Source organism: Homalodisca vitripennis, chromosome 3 (assembly GCF_021130785.1).
Source record: "Homalodisca vitripennis isolate AUS2020 chromosome 3, UT_GWSS_2.1, whole genome shotgun sequence".
NCBI classification, from domain to species: domain Eukaryota; kingdom Metazoa; phylum Arthropoda; class Insecta; order Hemiptera; family Cicadellidae; genus Homalodisca; species Homalodisca vitripennis.
In genome coordinates this window covers 57,381,273-57,401,025 of record NC_060209.1, presented here as the reverse complement: position 1 = coordinate 57,401,025, position 19,753 = coordinate 57,381,273, and the positions used below count along the sequence as shown (strand labels likewise).

Here is a 19,753-nt window from a genome sequence, read left to right as displayed (position 1 = left end):
AAAAAATAATTAAAAAGGCCCATTGCTGTCCCCCTTGCCACCATCTTCTTTCTGACGTGACAATTGTCATTTGCTATTGGCCTCTGGTCAGTCTTAAGTGGTTGGTCGACGAATGCAGACGCATTATGACCTGTATGTAAAGTTCAGTTTCAATAGTTAGTGTAGAGTTTAGTTTTTTTATTAAATGCGTGTTAAATGCGTGAAGTTGACACACAACATGGTTGTGATTCCTGACTTAGGCGTGTCACAACGCTCTGATATGATTTTTTTTATTTTAAACTAGTATGAACCTGCGTAACCTTGTAATCATGCGTTAGGTTAGTTATTTACCTGAAGAAGAGATCAGATTGCAGATCTCGAAACGCAGTGTTACTGATTGTTCTGTATCACTGAACGGTGTTAAATAAACTTAATATTAGTAGGCTATGTGTTATAGCAATAATTTTAATTTTTCACATTCATAATTTTCCAAAATATAAATGTTTACACCTTGATTGCTATTTTTAAATCAATCAAAACTACTCTCAAAAATTACTACTAGATGTATAGCAAATATACATATGTGTATAATACCTTTAACATTTTGTTCTATTAATTTCAGTGTCACTACTTGAATACTGTTTTGCAAAAAACAAGGCTAAAGTTTAATTGAATTAGTAAATTGACGAGAAAGCTGCTATATTTAGTATTTTAATACGCCATAGAGGGATCAGCATGATGTAATTTCCTGCAATGATTGTAAAAACTCGTGTTTTTAAGTATTTTTAACGTGTAACATATTTCAATAGTTTGGTTAGTGCTTACTGTGAAAATGTGTTACACTGAGACAAACTTGTATTGTTTGTAAATTTCACCAACTTGTTGTAGACCGCCATCCCAACTGGAGGGCACAATCACCCTTGACGGTGAGCCACGGGACCTCAGCAAGCTGCGACAACAGTTGTGTTACATCACACAGGAGTTCTCCATGCTGGAGTACCTGTCAGTGAGGGAGACGATGCACATCGCGGCCAACCTCAAGCTGGGGCCAACTGTTGGAAATGAGAAGAAAAATATAGTGGTACGTTAATCATTGTACATTGATCATTGCTTTGCGATTCCACTTGCTAAAATCATGGACTACATTTGCTTTTTGCCTAAATTATAGTCACGGAACGAATGGTTTGTTGAATCATGCTAAGGCCCAGTCCCTCCGTTTTGTTCCTTCAGCTATTTTAAATGTCCCACAATGTCTAAGGAAACCAAATTCAATACCTCATGTAAACATTCACAATTGTATACATTAAGAAAAATCCACAATAAATTATTTGGTTTGTCTTGTTGCCACGATGTTGAAATAAGAAGTGTTGTTATTATCAAGCTTGCTCAAGATGTAACTCTAAAAATTTAAACCAATTGGAATTAGTGGTTAAATTATGATTGTGCTGTCACAAAACAATGTTTTTTACAGAACAGTTGATTACATTGAACATGCTCTTCCAATTAATATTTCGCAACTTAAGGGTCCAAGATGGGACTTTTAACCGCTTTAGAGACCAGTGGGGCGTAGTCCGGTGGGATTTTCAAAATAAAAATTGGCCTATATTCATCCCAGGGACCCTAAGAATGTCCATGTAAAATGTCAATACAATCGGTGAAATAGTTGTTTGTTATGCGTGAAAGCTAAACACACTCCGTGAACTTGAAAGCTTGGTTACTTCAAAGGATACCGGCATGGATAATATTCCTCTTTCTATCCTTCGCTATTGCCATTTTCTTCTTGCCGAACCGTTGGAGGCGCTTTTCAATGATTCTCTCAAACAAGACATCTTTCCCAGTGTAATGAAACAGGGATATATCATTCCACTTCATAAATCGGATGACCGTAGTAACATAAAGAACTACCGTCCAATAACCATCCTTCATGCCATCGAGAAATTATTTGAAGAAATTTTTGTGGACATGCTTAATCATTTCTGTTCTAAAACTATCCTATCCACCCGTCTCAGCATGGTTTTGTATGTAGGAAGTCAACAGTGTCGAACCTCCTTCTCATTCAAGAGTACGTGTCCCAAGAACGACCAAGTAGACGCAATTTATATTGATATGGCGAAGGCTTTCGGTAAGGTCAACCATTCAATTCTAGCATCAAAGTTGAAGGGTTACGGAGTGGCTGATCCTCTATTGTCTTGGTGACGTAGGTTTTAGTGTGCACGTAGGACACATATGTAACCAAGCAAATAAGATGCTGGGGTTTGTATCACGTTTTTCTAGAGGCATTAGCAGTCCTGCAGCTCTTCGCTCTTTGTACCGCTCCTTCATGAGACAGCTTCTGGAATACGCCAGCAGTGTGTAGTCCCCCTACACTATTTATGCAAGGATGAGGCTGGAGGATCTGCAATGACGCTTTGTTCGCTTGGTTGGGATGCGGCTAGGATATGACTTCCTGGAGTTCCCAGTGGAATCTTGTACAGTGAACTGAATCTTCCATCCCTTAACTTGCGTCGTGATTTGGCTGATGCCATACTTCTACTAAAGATCATTAACGGTCGGATGCAGTGCCCGGAGGAACTCCTAGCTGAATAAATTTCAGGATTCCATCCAACACCAGATCCCGAGACCTGCTAAGTCGCAGACACCGCACAACGAACTTCGACTTCTACAGTCCTCTAGCAAGGTTCATTCGCCCTGGAAATCGCATGGCTTCTGAATGTGACTTGTTCAGCAACAGCATCCCTCAGATTCGCAGGCGTGCATTTGATATGCTCCCCACTGGTGCCTGAAGTGTGTAGGGAACTTATAAGCGTGTCCTGCAGCATTCCTCTATTTCTTGTTCATGTTTTCTTGTTATATTAATTTTGTTTCTGGTTGCTTTTATCTTGTTCCTTGTTGTATTTATTGAACTTACATTAAGTAATGGTTTTCCCCCCTCAGTATGTCTGTTGTTGTAGTCAATGAATCACTTGTTATGGCTTTCAAATTTGTATCTCTTATTCCTTTTAGAATCTATTGATCTAAGTATTTATCCTTAGAGTAATTATATCTTGTGCTTGTATTATTGTGTGTTATTTTTATCTTTCTGTTATTTTATAAATTAATCTAATGAGTTATCAAGTACCAACTACGGCTGCAATATTCTAAATGTCCATCTTGTTATTATTGTTTATTTAGTCAACGGCTGTGTGCCGTTGACTAAATAAATAAAGCATTCTTATGAGAATCAACAACCCATTTACAGGGGTTGAAAATGGGTTTGTAACGGATTAGATTACAAAGGCCGGAAGTAGACGTTTTTGACCGAAGTAAGTTTCTGAGACGTATATTCTTGATAATGGCAACAAGGTAAAATGTGGCACCGTAAATACATGAAACCGAAAATGAAGTAAAACGGGTGGAATAGACTATGTTTGACTGTAGTATGTATCATAAGTGCTTTCACTAAAAACAGTCTTCGATTTTGAAAATGTCACGCAAATTCGTGAGTAACTGCTAGTTAACCTTTAGCACTGGTTAATTTAATATCAAAACAACTGAGAAGTGCAATCTTTTTGCTCGGCATTTTTATTCTGTGTTTTGCGACACTGACATCGCTGTGCCTCACTTCGACTTTGGATAGAATGATTCACTCTCTTCAATAGTGCTATCCGCTACCGATGTCCAAGCTAAGCTCGAGGTTCTTGATCCGTTTAAGAGTGCTGGCCCTGATGGCATTCCCCCTTGTGTACTGAGATTTTGTGCTCCTGTTCTTGCCTCACATTTGGCGGTATTGTTTAATCTGCTACTGGCCTCTGGAATTTTTCCCTCAGTGCTGAGGCGGGGATTCGTGGTCCCAATCTTCAAGTCAGGAGACCGTTGCAACATAACTAACTTTAGACCTATTGTTATTCAGTCTGCTCTGGCGAAAGTCTTTGAGGCACTGGTCCTGGACCATCTTTACTTCTATCTAAGAAAGTTTATATCCGATAGTCAGCATGGTTTTCTTCGCAATCGATCTACAATCACTAACTTGCTGGTCTTTCAGTAGTATGTTATGGCTGCCTTTGTTGACTCATGTCAGGTGAATTGTATCTACTTGGATTGCTCTAAGGCATTTGACAGGGTACACCACGGACTGTTGATTGCGAGGCTTTCTGGTTATGGGGTTGGTGGGCCGTTGTTGAGGTGGTTGGCTAGTTGCCTTGGGGACCGCAAACTCATGATTAAATGTGGGGGTGCTCTGTCAGCACCCTTCTGTGCTTCCTCTGGGGTTCCCCAGGGTTCACACCTGGGTCCATTACTGTTCAACATCTTCATAAATGATATTACTTGTGAACTTCCGGTCAATTGTCTGCTGTTTGCTGACGATCTAAAGATTTACACCAGGGTTCACTCTACGTTCGATCAGCAAGTTCTCCAGCGGTCCCTCACCAGGATCGAAACGTGGTGTGCTGCCAATGCTATGGAGCTGAATGTCTCCAAGTGTGAAGTGGTGTCTTTTTCTCGTAGTCGATTTCCATATATCTTTGACTACCGCATCAATGGATTGTTGCTGAGAAGAGTGAACAGTGTTAAGGACCTTGGAGTTGTTTTCACCTCTACACTTGACCCTTTGGAGCATATTGATGGTGTTGTATCAAGAGCGTACAACATTAACACACAACTCTTGGGATTCATCATGAGATCGACTAGGAGCTTCAGGTCACCCCAGTCGCTCCTGATCCTCTACAAGACTCTCGTTCGCCCGGTCCTTGAGTATGGTTCAGTGATCTGGTCCCCTCATCTTATTACCCATATTGACTACTTGTACCGAGTTCAGCTTCGTTTTTTGAGGGTGTTGGGCGTTCGAATGGGCTACGGCTACCTGACGACTTCAATTGAAGAATTGGAGCTGAGATTCAACCTGCATCCTCTTCACACTAGACGTCAATTGCAAGATCTTCAGCTTCTTTACAAGTTGGTTAATGGCAAGTTGGATTGTCCTGACCTCCTTCGTCAAGTAAACTTCTACATTCTAGAGGAACTAGATCAAAGGCAGTGTTTGGAAGAGTATACCGGCCAACTAGTTATGCTAGCAACTGTGGTTTGGCGAGGATGCAGCGTACTTGGGGATTGGTTTGCGATGGGGTGGATTTCTTCCAGGGCTCTTGGTTGTCCTTTAAGTGGAGGTGCTCCAGGGTGTTGTCATGAGTTCATCAGTGCATGTGCTTGTTATTATTGTTATGTTGTTTTTCTTCAATTTATAGTTTGTTTTACCTCGTAATGTATAATTGTATATTATTTCCCTACATATTATAGTTCTGTTAAATATTGATATTTGTTATTGATTTGTTACATTCTTGCTATGAATGTTAAATGATTTTTGGTGTCAAACTATTGTTGTTACTGCTTTGCCTTATGATTATCTGTTATGCTGATTGCTGTGTTGTTGTTTTGTGTACAATGTGATATTCTATTTTTCTAGCTTTAATTTAATATAGTCATCTTAGAAGTCTGTAATCTTGTAATTATGTTAAATGGCGTTGTACCGTTGGAAGTAATAAATAAATAAAAACTGACAGAAAATAATCATTATTTTCTATTAAAACCTTCAAAATTTCATTGTTCTTATTATTTATGACCTATCGTATTCTATGGTAAAATTAAACTTTATTGAGTGTATATTAAAATATTCTTAAATATAATGCAAATTTAGAAATAAATTTTCAATTCACGTTCTAGAAATTAATTATAATTAGCTAACTTTTAACATGATAAGTTATTTATTGATTATAATCCAAAAGTGTGTTAATTTTCTACATAATGTAGTCAAATTAACCTGCTGCAATGGTTGGTTTATTGTAAGATAGATGATGTAGCCTCGACGCTTGGACTAGTGGGGGTCATGGATTCACGAGTACATACTCTCTCTGGCGGAGAGAAGAAGAGGCTCGCCATTGGTCTAGAGCTAGTCTCCAATCCTCCAATCATGTTCTGCGATGAGCCAACAAGGTTAGTTCAATGCTTATTTTACCCATAGTAGAATTTTACAATTACAATTCTCTCACCCAAGCTTCTTTGGTATCTGGGTAATGTATCACAATAACTATACCAACACTAAGGAGAGGTTGCTAGATATCATATGCAATGTCCTGTTAAGATGAATGTCAACATCACTGTTATTTAAACAGATGTTTTATCTCTAGCAAAAAAAAATAAAGTCAGAGGAGGTGTAAAAAGTAAATTGGTCACTCTTGAAGATATTAGACCTATCTTTAACCTTGCTTGTTGTCTTTAGGAGATTTGTTTTTAAAGATGGTCTAAAGTGACTCCTAAGTATTTTATTTAGATCATATAATCAATTTAGATTATTTTTTTGTAGTTAGCCATCCTTTTATCATGGTGGAAGCAGAAAGTCTACATTAATTTCTTGAGGAATTGGGTTTAAACTACCATAAAACAATGTTATCATGGATGACAGTTTATAAAAAAAACTATCATGCTCACCATATCAGGTACCTCGAGCAAAGGGTCTTCATCAACAGATCATCTAAACTTCATAACCTCAGTCATATCAGTAACGACCCTGCAGTTCAGTATTGACTACTAAAACTGAAGGAGAATGTCGCTAAAACTGGTTAGTATAATTCCAGAACTAGCTGGTTCAGGTTGCTTTAAACAGTTCTATGATGGTATGTTCTGCAACATAATTAGTTCTTTACTGTGTGGTTCTATTTGACCTCTTCTCTCCGATCAGAACACATTGCACAGTCCAGACAAATTGAATTGAGGAAAATACTTTTACTTGACAAAATTATTAAGGTTGTTAAAAGTCTCTAATGGTACCTGAAACATTTTCTTTTCATGAAAATCACTATCTACGCCTGATCAGCACCATTGAAAGAAGGAAATTGAAATGATTCAACATACAATAAATACAAACTATCCTTATTTAAAAAAATAAAATCTTACTAAATAAATACATTTCTAAAATATCATTACTTTTACGAAATATAAGTGTGTCATTAGTACTTGCAATACATGTACATTTATTTTATATATAATATAATGTATTATATTTTAAGTTGACTTTAGTCACACTCGTAGAACAGGTCAACGGAAATCAAAAAGACTGGATTTACGTAAGACTGGTATCAAACAATTTAGAATTGGTACCCTTGAATTAGATTATCATATTACTGATTTTATTTTACCAGTCAAAATATGTCATTTTAATTCAAATATTTCTATGTCAGATATTTCAAAAATTACATTACATTAGAAACCAGCCAAAGCTTGCCTGAAAAACTGTCAATTTTTTTATTACTTAAAAGTACTGATAATATTTATAATCACTCCAAAATACTCCTATGACATTAGTATAATAGTCACAAGTACTTTCAGATTGTACACACTAGATATTGTTCTGTAATAATTCTCTGAACTGAACTGATTAATTGTTAACAATATTTGATAAGAGCACAAACTTGGTTTGGGAGTGTGACAAGTGTAAGAATTCAAACATGTTTTGACACAACCATTTGTGTTTTCACTGTGAGATTGTATCACTACATGACTCTCAAACAGAGCTAGCAGAGGAAATTGTTAGAAATTTGTGACATCACTAATAAGGATGGTAAACTTGAAATAGAATCCAAAGCACGATTAACTTTGCCTGAGGAAATATACTTTGCCCTTACACACAGTTAAGAACTATTGTATTTTATAAAACTTGATGCACTGCACTTTTAGTTAAAAATCACCAAATCACTGTCTATATTTAACTAAATGAATTCCATCATCTTGAAAAAATTGCTACAAAATCTATAATCTATTTGACAAGTATTTTTCCCTTTTTAAAAACAAAGAGCTAAATAATTATTTCGAAATATCTGTTATTTTTATTTATTATAGCAGTTAAGAGGGGTATAGCATTATAAATTATTCTGAAACAAGAAACCTTATCAATACAATTAAATCCATAAGATTGTTCCTCGAACAGAAAACAAGGAAAACCAAACTCAACCAACCTAACATGCGAATGTTGAGTTAAGCTCCAGTTCACCTTCGTCTTACGTGCAGCATCAGAAATCTAATGCTGAAGCAGACTTGACTCCTGAAATCCGAAGTCATGTTCGTCTGAAGGGATCCAAAAATAGTCAGCGACAAAGAACGAAGAGGCTCAAAATGAACCCCCTGTATTGTTTTAACATAAGAGACACACAGATTACAAAAGATTAGTGCAATCTAGGTGAAGAGGCATTCTCATTGTCTCATCAGGTGCACAACGATGTTGACTGACACGATTCCAAAGCACAGTGGAGCAACTGAGTCTTTTACATAACACAGCAATGGTGGGAAAGCTGATTCAATGCGTATGTTGAGTTTAGCTCCAGTTCCTGTTATGTTCAGCATTTGAAATCTGATGCTGTTGTAGACTCCTGAAACCTAATCCTAACATAACATAAACAAACAAGCGCCTGGAAAAAATTGATAATATTGCAAGTAAATCATTGACACCTAAAGACAGATTCCAATTGCACATTTCAATGCAGGTTACTATGTGAGAATCTTCAATGTACTGTGAAATTGCCACAGTTACAATTGATTATAACTGTGGCAATTTCACAGTACATTGAAGATATATAAATCCCATTGAACACAGCACCTGTGATTTAAATTTAAAGTAATTTGATTTCTAGATTAGATAATCTAAGTGTTATTAATAGTACATACTACAAAATACTTCCTAAAAATACATGAATAATATAGAAACCATATTACCTTTGAGTAATTAGTTTATTTTTGTGATAAATGCAGGTAAAGCCAGTTATTATTAGAGAGACAAAATCTGATGTAATTTCAAATCTAATAATAAGCCTCCAATCAGCTGTATTTAAAATCAATTAAGGTCACAACAAGGGTATATCAAGTGAACATAATAGTAGTTTTCATCACTAATAGTAAAAAAATTTAATACTATCAAGTTTACATATCAAAAACAGCTGTGCTTTGTCCATTTACTTCTGCTGAAAGAATAATCAAGTTTAATGTTAGCGTACTTAAAATAAAAACTTGAATTGCGCACCAACAGATTTTCAGATCTCTCTTATAAACATAGACTACAATATGTAGTCTCTTGTTATAAAGTAATGAATGAAAAACAATCACTGTACAGACCAATAAATTTAAGTATTAAAAACAGGTGCTATTTGTACAGTATGATAAAAATATCTGTTTTCCAACACTATCAAAGACGTGTATGGAGAAATGTAGCAAGTACCTTCTCTCAATTAGATATTGAAGTTGATAAATGCTGAGCTCACAATTAATGTTACAATTACAATTAATTATTTTGTGTGTTTTCTAGGTGTATTTTAGTTTTGAGATGGTGACCTTTGGTTGCACAAATTGTGTTCACTTTGTCTCAACAGTTGGTTGAAGTGTTTCTATAATTAAACAATATCTAGTATTTTTATTTAATCAGCTTTAAACAACTTCACCTGGCATATGCTGTAATTAAAACAATAAATTAGTGTAGTTTACCAAACATAATTGTGGCATACACAAAATGTTATATTTGAAGAAAATGTCACACTACTATAAAACAAACATTTATCAGAATTTTATTTCTATGTTGTATTTCTTGCAAACTAGTTCTTTCAGGAAAAACAGAATTCAAATTCAAACATACTCATTATGTATTACATAAACAATCTATAAATATATGAAAAACATTCTTTTACTTAGAAGTTAGAATAAACAACACTATAAAGTAATGAACCCGTTTACATAAAGAGAAATTGAATTTCGTATATAACACTTATAGTTTTCAAAACATCCAACATTACATTATTAAATACTTGTTTTACCTCTTCTATATCTTTATGAGCAATTTAAGTATGATTACCAACAAACATCTAATAATAAATATCCATTTCCAATAATCATTGACAAGAATGTAGCTAGGAAAAATTTGAAGGGTCCAGACAACTGATATTTCCCCATAATGGACAGAGAGTAAGGCCCCATTTTGTTTCTTAAAAGTTCTTGACCGGTTTTTTTTCTTGAAAACCCTCGCTGGCTACGTCCTTGCATTATGAGTAGAAGAGTAGGACAATAATTGGGACTGAAATCAAGCCCAGACCATTACAAATAAATTATTATATTTTAATATGATGCAGATGTTTAATTGAAAGAAATTTGACATAAAATTAAAGAAGAGATTCAAGAGATCAAAATGAACTAATGAAGACAATTTTGATATTTTGATTGTAACATCTCCGATTCCCCTAAGTGCACTTTTTTATCCACTAGAGGAATTGTTTTAATAAAAACCGTGTTATTCATTCACTTTTGTCATCTTTAATGTATACACATGACATTATAAATAAACCATAGACCAAAATTAAACATGTGCACCACCTTAATGAAAACAATACCATTTTGGTTAAACCAACTGAATATATTAATCTCTGTTGCAGTGGACTGGACAGTGTCTCATCACTTCAAGTGATGACTCGTCTTCAAAATCTTGCTCATGATGCCGGTCGCACCATCATCGTAGTGATTCACTCGCCCAGTTCTCGTCTGCTGGAGCTAGTTGACGATCTTCTCCTGCTTGCTAAGGGGCAATGTATCTACAATGGCACCCTTCAAGATCTTCTACCCACATTCGAGTCCATCGGCATACAGTGTCCCCAATACTACAACAGAGCCGACTTCGGTAAACAATATACCCTAATGAATACTTTTATTAAATAAGTCTTCACAGTACACCATAAAAACCGAATTTAAAAATCAACTGATACAATATGTTGTTCATAGAAGTGAACGTAGAAACAACTGTTCAGAAGTGATAACAATGAGTAAGTAATTTGAGCTGCTAGTTACAACAATAAGCTGATTATTAATTGGCAGTTTTAAACGACATTAATAACTCAATTAGTTCATTTAAGTGATGGATGGCACTCAGTAAAACCTCAACAATGTTGTTCTGTATGCAAAGGGCTGTTTCCCGCCACATTGAATAGTTGTTCAAGGTTGCCAATGTGGGTTTTGTACTAAACAAATCATAACACACAATGCAGACTGCTGCTCACAATATTGTTCTGGTAAAATCTCAATGTCAGAAAAGTTCAAACATTGTTTTAGAGACCCATTAGATTAAAATTACTGGCATTAAAACCAGACACAAGAATATTATTGGAGATAAAAATGTCAATTTTACAGTAGGTACTTGAATTATGACTTCAGAGAATGACAACTTTTAATTATTTATTATTTAAAATGGTGCAGTTGGAGTTCATTTGGGTTAATTAAGAAGATTTTGTAGACCCAGATCTTTTTCTAGAAAAACTTTTGGTTTTTCCATGATGAATTATAGGCATTTTAAGTAATATTTAAGTGGGTCTTATAATCACGCTTACAAAAAATGGCTGAAGAGAGAAGTATGACACTTGTATAGTATGTACTATTTATACCAATAATTAAAGGGAGTGACAGGTTTTTTTATTTACAAAATTTTCAACTTTCTTATATACTTTTTTTTAACTTTTTAGTTTTTTTTAATGGATTTTGTTTAAAATATTATTTTCTTAAGTTGCATTCTTTATTATTTATAAGTTTAATTTTTTTACTGTATGTTAGTTATTGCATACATAAATTTCTCATTTAGAGAAATAACTTTGTTTTAAATCCTAAACACAATAAGTCACACATTGGCTGTTGTGTACAGCTCTGGAAGTGGCTTGTAAGGAGAGAGGGGACCACATCCAAGAACTAGTGACTATGGCCAACGAGAAACATCATAAGCGAACTGGCAACTTTTACATCGATAAGCCACCTGCTGCAAACCATGGTAAGTGCATGTAGGGTAAGGCTGTGTTCCAATACTGATTTTGACTATGTGAAACAACAATCCATTAACAAACTTATATGGCCAGATTATCGTATGGTCAGTGTGGGTTGTGTAGAAGGAAACCAAATTGCAACTGCTGGCAGCTCTTTGGAAAGTTATATTTATGTTAAGGTGAAGTTTCCTTGCAAAATAATAATGCTGAGCAACGTCAAGCATAGGATCAAGCAACGTTGAGCATGGCTGCTGCTTGGATGGGTGACCGCTGAGCGATCCTGTCCTTGCAAGCAGCCCGCCTGTGCGGCCATTGATGGTGGTTCGGAGGTTACCTTTAAGCCGTTGGTCCCCAAATTAAGTGTTAGAGAGGGCTGTAACTTCACCTGGTAAAATGAGACATCTTATTTTACTTTACTTTAATTTTAATAACGTATTTGTAGTGATATGCTGTTCATACAGATTGGGGACTATGGAACAAGTAGCCTGTCTTATTAATTACTAAAATATTGTTACAAACTGAGGAACATATTTAGTATAAACGATTTGTTAATCTTCCAACAACGGTGTATAATTATAAGAGCATGCTCAGTTTCTCCACATAAAAAGAGGAAAACGCATACTATGCAATCGCAATATTCTGGAAAGGCCAGTGTGTTGGTTATCTGTCAAGTAATAAGGGCTGAATTATTGCAGAAGACTGAATTATTTCAAGGTTTTAGCTTGTGCAGAAACCTATCAATAAGAGAGAGAGAGAGAGAGAGAGAGAGAGAGAGAGAGAGAGAGAGAGAGAGAGATTAATGATTAAGATAAAATAACACCTAGTAAATATAGTCTGTAATGTTCTGCTTGCAGTATTTTCTCTGACAAGTGGAAAAGATGAGATCGCCGCTATAGCCATCAAAGAGGAAGGTAGCATATCAAAGTCGGAACTAAGCTTAGTACATAGAGATCAAGAAGTACATCACACAAAGAGAGGCTCTTATGGAGCTCCCAGATTGACCCAGTTCTGTATACTGCTCAAGCGAGCCACAATCTGCAACATCCGAGACTTGGTATGATATCAGCTTTATCTGATTTTTAGGCTATACAATTATATTTATTTTCATAACAAAACAAAATATATTGTACCGTTATTGTAGTACATATATTGAATTTGTATGGAGCTAATACTTTATAAATTAGAACAACTTTTCGGAAATACTTGATTTATTCCGAAATTTAAGTTCACCAAAAAGTTAACAAAGTTTACAAACTTGTGATTCGATTTTCTTCAAAATGTCACTCAATCGAACAAATCTAATTAAGAGTTTGATAAAAAGGAATTAAAATTTAAATTAAACTAAAAATGTATACTTCTCAAAAAATGGTTTAAATTAACAAAACAAAATAAAAAATTCTCTTCTCAAAATACTCAAAATTAATATAACACAAAACTTGATATTTACTTTATCACCCAAAATTTAATTCACAATACTTCAAATAAATTGAATTAAATTTTCAGACTCTGAAATATGGGAAACTTTAGAAATTTTAATTACAGTATTATAAAAATAAAAGATATTAACTATACGCTGGTACGGGACTTACTACTTTGAAGATTACGGAGGCAGATCGGAAACTAAAACACACTAAAGAAATTAAATACTTGAAATTGAATTTACACGCGATAAAATAATTACTCTAAATCCCAACTATAGGGTTAGAGAAAGAACTTCAGCTTCTTAACTGGACTGGTACACCTTCTCGTGGAAACTCCAAGACTCGACTGACTCCCTCTCTCTCTCCAGCGAGCCGGGTCGGAACGCATCACCGTAGCTCGATCAGCTGATTGACCGGTCTAACTGAACAAACAATGTCCACGCACCGCGTCTAGTTAACAAGAGCCTACTTCCTACCGCGATTCAGCATAAATAATTAGAACTATGGTACAATATATCAAACATATGTCTCTTGCCACATATGTTTTTTGAATAATTTACTTAGAAAAGTATTCAGTTACTTGAAAGTTATTTAAATTTAAAACAAAAGTTTGGTATATATTAAGAAATAGGCAATACACTATGAAAAGTTAAATTGAATAAACATATTTAAACCAAAAGAAATAAAAAGAATATAATTTAAACCTTCACTTTGATGCGATGCAATATTTCCCAAATTCCAATAGTGACTTAACCGATTCCAATGTCACTTAAGAATAATGTTAAACTATAAACCATCTTTCTTCATTATTTTGGGTCACGAAATTTGAAAACTGTGAGATATACTGCTTATATACATCCAAATGTATTTGGAGTTTTGATTTTTATTCTATCAATAGATTATTTCAAGTCTGATATTCTTTGTTGAATAAATAGCAGTAATACCAATAAACTTCATATTATAAAATATTAGTTAAACCTCTCTTTGCACCTGAAAACACTGTTTTATTAAATAAACTGCATCTTGTTTATTACATTACACACTTACTTTTATCTAATACATACATTTATATCAGAAAAAGCTATTGAAAATTAAAAAATTTAATAAATCAAATATCCTTGTAGAGTGTGTTCAAAAAATGTTGGTCAATACAGCATTGTAACAATAACAGTTTAAGAATTTTGTGTGGACATTGAAGACTTGGATCTGTAATAGTTGCCCTTCTCTTGATATTTTTATAGAACATGCAACTGAAACACAACAATCTGCAAAAAAACCAAAAAAGTAACATTATTACAACAAATCCATTTTCTGCATCAGCAACAGAAGAAAATGAAGTATAAAGCGAAGTAATATGTGAAAACTCTCCAAAAAACATAAGCCTAAGCAATAAGAATAAAATATTAACATTTGCTGATAGTCATGGCAAAGATTTCGTATGACACTTAAACAGTCTTCAATAATCTCATGAAGCTATAGGTTTTATTGGACTTGGAGGACAAGTCAAATAAGTATAAAAATCAAAGGAGAAAACTCACACCAAAAGACACATTAGTGATACTGTGCAATACCAGCCACGCAGCATAAAATAATTCTTAGTAATTAATGGCTAGTATATGTGTAACAAAAGAACACACTAATATTATTAATGGTACTTTCCCAACTAGACATGACTTTTAGTTTCATGGACTTGTATAAAGAAGGGAATAGAAAAGACTAATGTACTTCTCCAAGGGTTGTGTAAATAACATGTATACTCAAGTTATTGAAGACTATTTCACACAAGTCAAGGACTTCATTTCGACGGATTTGATAAACAGTGACTGGCGAGTGTAATACTAAAAGCAGTTGATGATGCCTAGAGACTATACACTCAATTTCAGGACTTGCAACTGAAGAAAATCAAGTTTAGCTGTTGTTCCCATACTGTACTGAATACACAACTGTTTTAGAATGAAATTGAGATAAATATACCTCCATTTTATCCTTTTATCCTTATGGCTGTAGTTCAAGCTGCTTTGCACAACTACACACTGAGTACATTTTTTCACAACTCAATCATTAAAACTGGCTCATAAATGAAGGGGAACAATTGCCTAAGCGACTTATAGATAGAGATAGCCAAACACCTGCTCACCATTTCACAGCATCATACCAATGACTTTTTAAATATGTTCATGATCATGGCAAAGGTATTGTATAAATACAATACCTAGAGATAGCTGTAAAATTGCGACAAGTTACTTGATGGCACAACATGTAGTGTGGCGTATACATAGATGTACAATTTAAAGATTACCAGGAAAGCAACTCAATAATTCATTGGTTGTAATCATACAACTGGAAACTAGTTAGTTAATTACTATAAAAATTGGGATGTAATTGCCTATGAAATAACAATAATTAGTTTTATTAATACAAATGTTTTAAATTACAGAAAATTGCCTTCTTAAAACTAACATCGACCTGTTTGGTGGCTCTGCTGATAGGTGCAGTATACTATAATTTTGGACAGGATGGTTCCAAGCTTCCAAGTAACTTTTCCTGTTTATTTTTCATCGTCATTTACCATTTCTATGCAGTATCGTTGGTTAATATACTGTTGTGTAAGTATGCTTTATTCTCAGTGTTTTTAAATAATATAAATTTATTAAAATTTAATATTTAAAATTTAATATAAATATTTAATATTTATATTACATATTATTGTATTAATAAGAACAAAATGTACTCATTCTTTCTCTGTCCTGCATTGACTGAGCTTAGCTTTTATGATTTTGAGTATTTTCAGCAGTAAATAAAATATACAACAATCTTGAAGTATTCAATAGGTTTTGTTTACTTTTACAATTTGATTACCGTACAATATTTATAAATAAAATGATAAATCATATGTCAATTAGAACACAGGTTCAATTTTTCAAATTTTGATTTGATTTTATGTAGATTTTGTACACAAAATCAGCCTTCTGCAATTGTCCTCATGGTAACCCCAAAAATGTCTACATAACTTTACCGAATATGAGAATCCCAGTGCCCAAAACCATCCCACATTCTAAACTGCAGATTTGTACGCAATTTTTAAAATAAAAGGGTGCAGCCTTCTTAGTGAAAGCATCTATGATGTAATACTACATGAGCCCTATGTTAGTTTTCAAGTAGAAGTAGGAATATATCTGGTACTTATTGCTTCAGTGGCCACAGTGCCGGTTTTTGCACTACTAGCGCCCTGGGCGCGATTTCTTCGGTGCCCCCTAACTGCAATTCAATTACATACGAAAAAAGGCTACCGGCGCCCCTTTTCGTCCGGCGCCCCTGGACGGTCGCCCAACCGCGCCCTACCCTAACCCCGCTCCTGAGTGGCCATAGGTAGAAGATTCAAAAGTTAAATATAATCTTTACTGGTTCATATTTGTTTTGTGATTGTAGGAGCATGCATTTTTGGTTCTAATAAATTAGATTTGTGATGCCATAGTTGAGTTTGGCTGTCCCAAATCCTTGAAGAAAATATAACGGGTGTCCCAAAAGTCCCACCCCCCCTTCTAACTTTTGAACGGAATTAAACAAACCAATATCCTTTGGGGGGTAGTTATATAATGACAAATGATGATTTTTGCGCTACATCAGAACTTAGCCCCTCAACCCAAAATGGAGGTTGGGGGGCCAAGTCAAAGTTCTTAAATGCAAACCCCCATCATATGACACTTTATTTTAAAGGTCTTTATAAAAGAAGAACAATGCCACAGACTAGAGGTCTCTATCTCAATCCAGTACAAAACAACGGCTTGTCAAAGTTTTATTGAAAAATTACGCTAAAAAACATTATTTTTCTTAACTTATCTGTTCAGACTTATTCTTAATACTAAGTAGTGCTAAATTATTACTTAAAATAATTAAACTTAATGTTAAAATTACCTCAACCTTTTTTAAGCTCAAAGTAAATGCTCAAAATGGCCCTCATTTACTTCTTGGCAAAAATAAAGTCTTATATTACATCGATTGTATTCTGTTTCTGGTATAAGTGGAATAGTAGAAAATCCTTGAAACTAAGTCATTCAATATTTCAAAATAATTTTTGTATATGTTTTGCGTTATAGAAGTCTTGTTTCTCGGACAGTAGTCTGTGAAAGAATGGCTTGCTGACGATTGTGTCCATCCTCCTGTTTTTCCTTAAGGGACACTAAAAATGCCATACACAATTGTAACGTAGCAACCAGTTTTGGGTACCCTTATGTGCAAACATTCGCAGGTTTGTTCATTAAGGTGGGCCTTATAACAGAGCTGAAATATTATTTCTCATGCGTTATATGGTTTTAATTCGTCACTTGTGCAATCAGTAGTAAAAATCAGATATTAATTTTGTCTGCAATTTCCATTACACAACTGATCAAGCACTGTATATTTAATATTTTCTAAAATGTAAGTGTAAACAAATGTTTCTGCTTCTATGGCGAACTTCAGCTGAAAATGTGAACAGGTGTTTACCAGTTGAATTTGGATTATGTTTCATAAAAATTATCATTATTTTTCCAAATTATAAAATTTCAAAAAGATGTTCCAGTTTTTCTCTTCATAAAAGGACTTTAAAGCTGGATTGGTCCAGCAGTTCCAGAGATTCGTACTTAGCAACACATTTAGTGATTCTTTTTTATTTATAAGATATATGCTACGTATAAAGCGGATTATGTAAACGATAACTGTCCCAATAGCAAGCCCAGACAGTTGAAATGGGACCAAAACTGATTTTTTTTAAATATCTCGGATAAGTTTGTTGGCTAGCTTGGGATGCCATTTCATTTCACTGAGGTAGCCGTCCAAACTTTAAAAAAATTCATAACTATTATCTATAGACTTATAGAAAAAACAGTGTTCTGGAATGCTTATAACATTTTGTAACTAACACTTTTTTTATATCTTGAACAGTTCAAGATATTGATTATGTGTAAATTTTCTTAAGACTTTTTCAATCATCAAGAACTGGCAGGAGGAGTACTGAAACAAATTCAAACTTGGTAAAAATGGCTAGTTTGGTACGCCATTTTGTTTCAATATGGCGGTCATTCAAACTTTAAAAAAATTCACAACTCTTTATTTATAAATTTAGAGAAAACAAGTGTTTTGGAATGCTTATATCAATTCTTAAACTTTTTTCACTAACAATATTCTTATATCTCAAATGGTCTCAAATGGTACATGGAAATCTCATGAGAAATACATTAATAATATTCAGTTGTCATAAAATCTACCAGCTTCTTCTGACTGAGCTGGGAGGACTATTTTAACTCTATATATAAAAATTAAAATGACAGAATAGTTAAAATAAAAATTTTACAATGACAAAACAGTAAAATCAAAGATGTTCACTAGACAATATTTTAACTCTGTGATATCATTCAAAAATTAACTTAACTATATGTGAAGTAAATATGGTATATTTTACTGAAATTATTATTGAATGGTAACCGTTATTTTTGGATTTGAGACATCATAATATGAAAAATATTTATCTCCCTTATTTTTTACAGATCCACTAGAAGTCAGTGTGATTGTACGAGAACACTTCAACAATTGGTATGCCCTCAGCATGTACTACCTGGCCAAAATGCTAGCAGACTTACCTTACCTGGTAAGAAAACAATATCTTTGTAAATAATAGGTGTTCCTAAACTCAACAGAAGCGGAAACCTTCTTGGAGCACATCCTAAAGGTCAAAGTATAATATTTTTCTTCCTATGAACACAGTAGTGCAACCTGTTTCTTTCATAGCTACAGGGCTGCAAAGTAGGCTTATAAAATAATATGAGTACATGTGGTTGTTATTTTTTTTATATGAGGCGAAGCTGAGGTAGTAAATATGATTAAGTGCTTAAAGGTTTTAAATGGTTTTTATCACATGGGAAACAAAATTTAAAACATAAAAAACAGCTGTATTTTTCCATTTATTTCTACTGGAATAATAACAAAGTTTGTGGTTATCGCACAAAAATCCTTGAACTGTATGCCAGCTTATTTTTAGATCTCTGTTATATCTAATGAAAAAAAAAAAAAAACTTTATGGACCAAGTTAAGTATCAAAAACAGAGGTGTTATTTTTGTAGTATGATAAAAATAGTAATTTTTTTACTACAATCAAACTAATCATTAATATGCTAAAATATTTGGTACTGGACGGTATTTTTATAGCAAGGATAAAATTTTTAGTATAAAAAACTTGAAATTCTCCTCTTGGTTGTTTTCAATGTTATGGAAAAAAGTTATGTTAAGTATATGTAAAATTACAAAGTATCTTTGATCAATCTCCACTAGAAAAATCTTCTCAAGTGAATATGAGAGCCATGAAACTTGCCACACGTAACCAATCTGACCATGGTAATTACGGACATTAGTGCAGCATTGTGTCATATTATATAAAGTGTTTCCTGTGTTCATCTTAAACCATTGTTTGTATTATACAAACTAGAAAAAGGACCATTCATTATCATACAACATTACGATACAGGTCATCACCAATCTACAGTATCATTTCAAACAACTTACAAAGGAAGT

At 34.0% G+C, this 19,753-nt stretch overlaps 1 protein-coding gene across 1 annotated transcript in view; it reads left to right on the top strand.

Annotated features, from left to right (window-relative positions):
• Positions 1–19,753, top strand: part of LOC124356933 (ATP-binding cassette sub-family G member 1-like) — a 71,635-nt gene that overhangs the window by 44,359 nt on the left and 7,523 nt on the right. Inside the window, exons 3-9 of the mRNA XM_046808240.1 lie at positions 868–1,060; positions 5,801–5,946; positions 10,419–10,660; positions 11,672–11,794; positions 12,641–12,840; positions 15,645–15,813; positions 18,733–18,833. Of these exons, the coding sequence (XP_046664196.1) occupies positions 868–1,060; positions 5,801–5,946; positions 10,419–10,660; positions 11,672–11,794; positions 12,641–12,840; positions 15,645–15,813; positions 18,733–18,833 (1,174 nt within the window). The remainder of the gene's footprint in view (positions 1–867; positions 1,061–5,800; positions 5,947–10,418; positions 10,661–11,671; positions 11,795–12,640; positions 12,841–15,644; positions 15,814–18,732; positions 18,834–19,753) is intronic.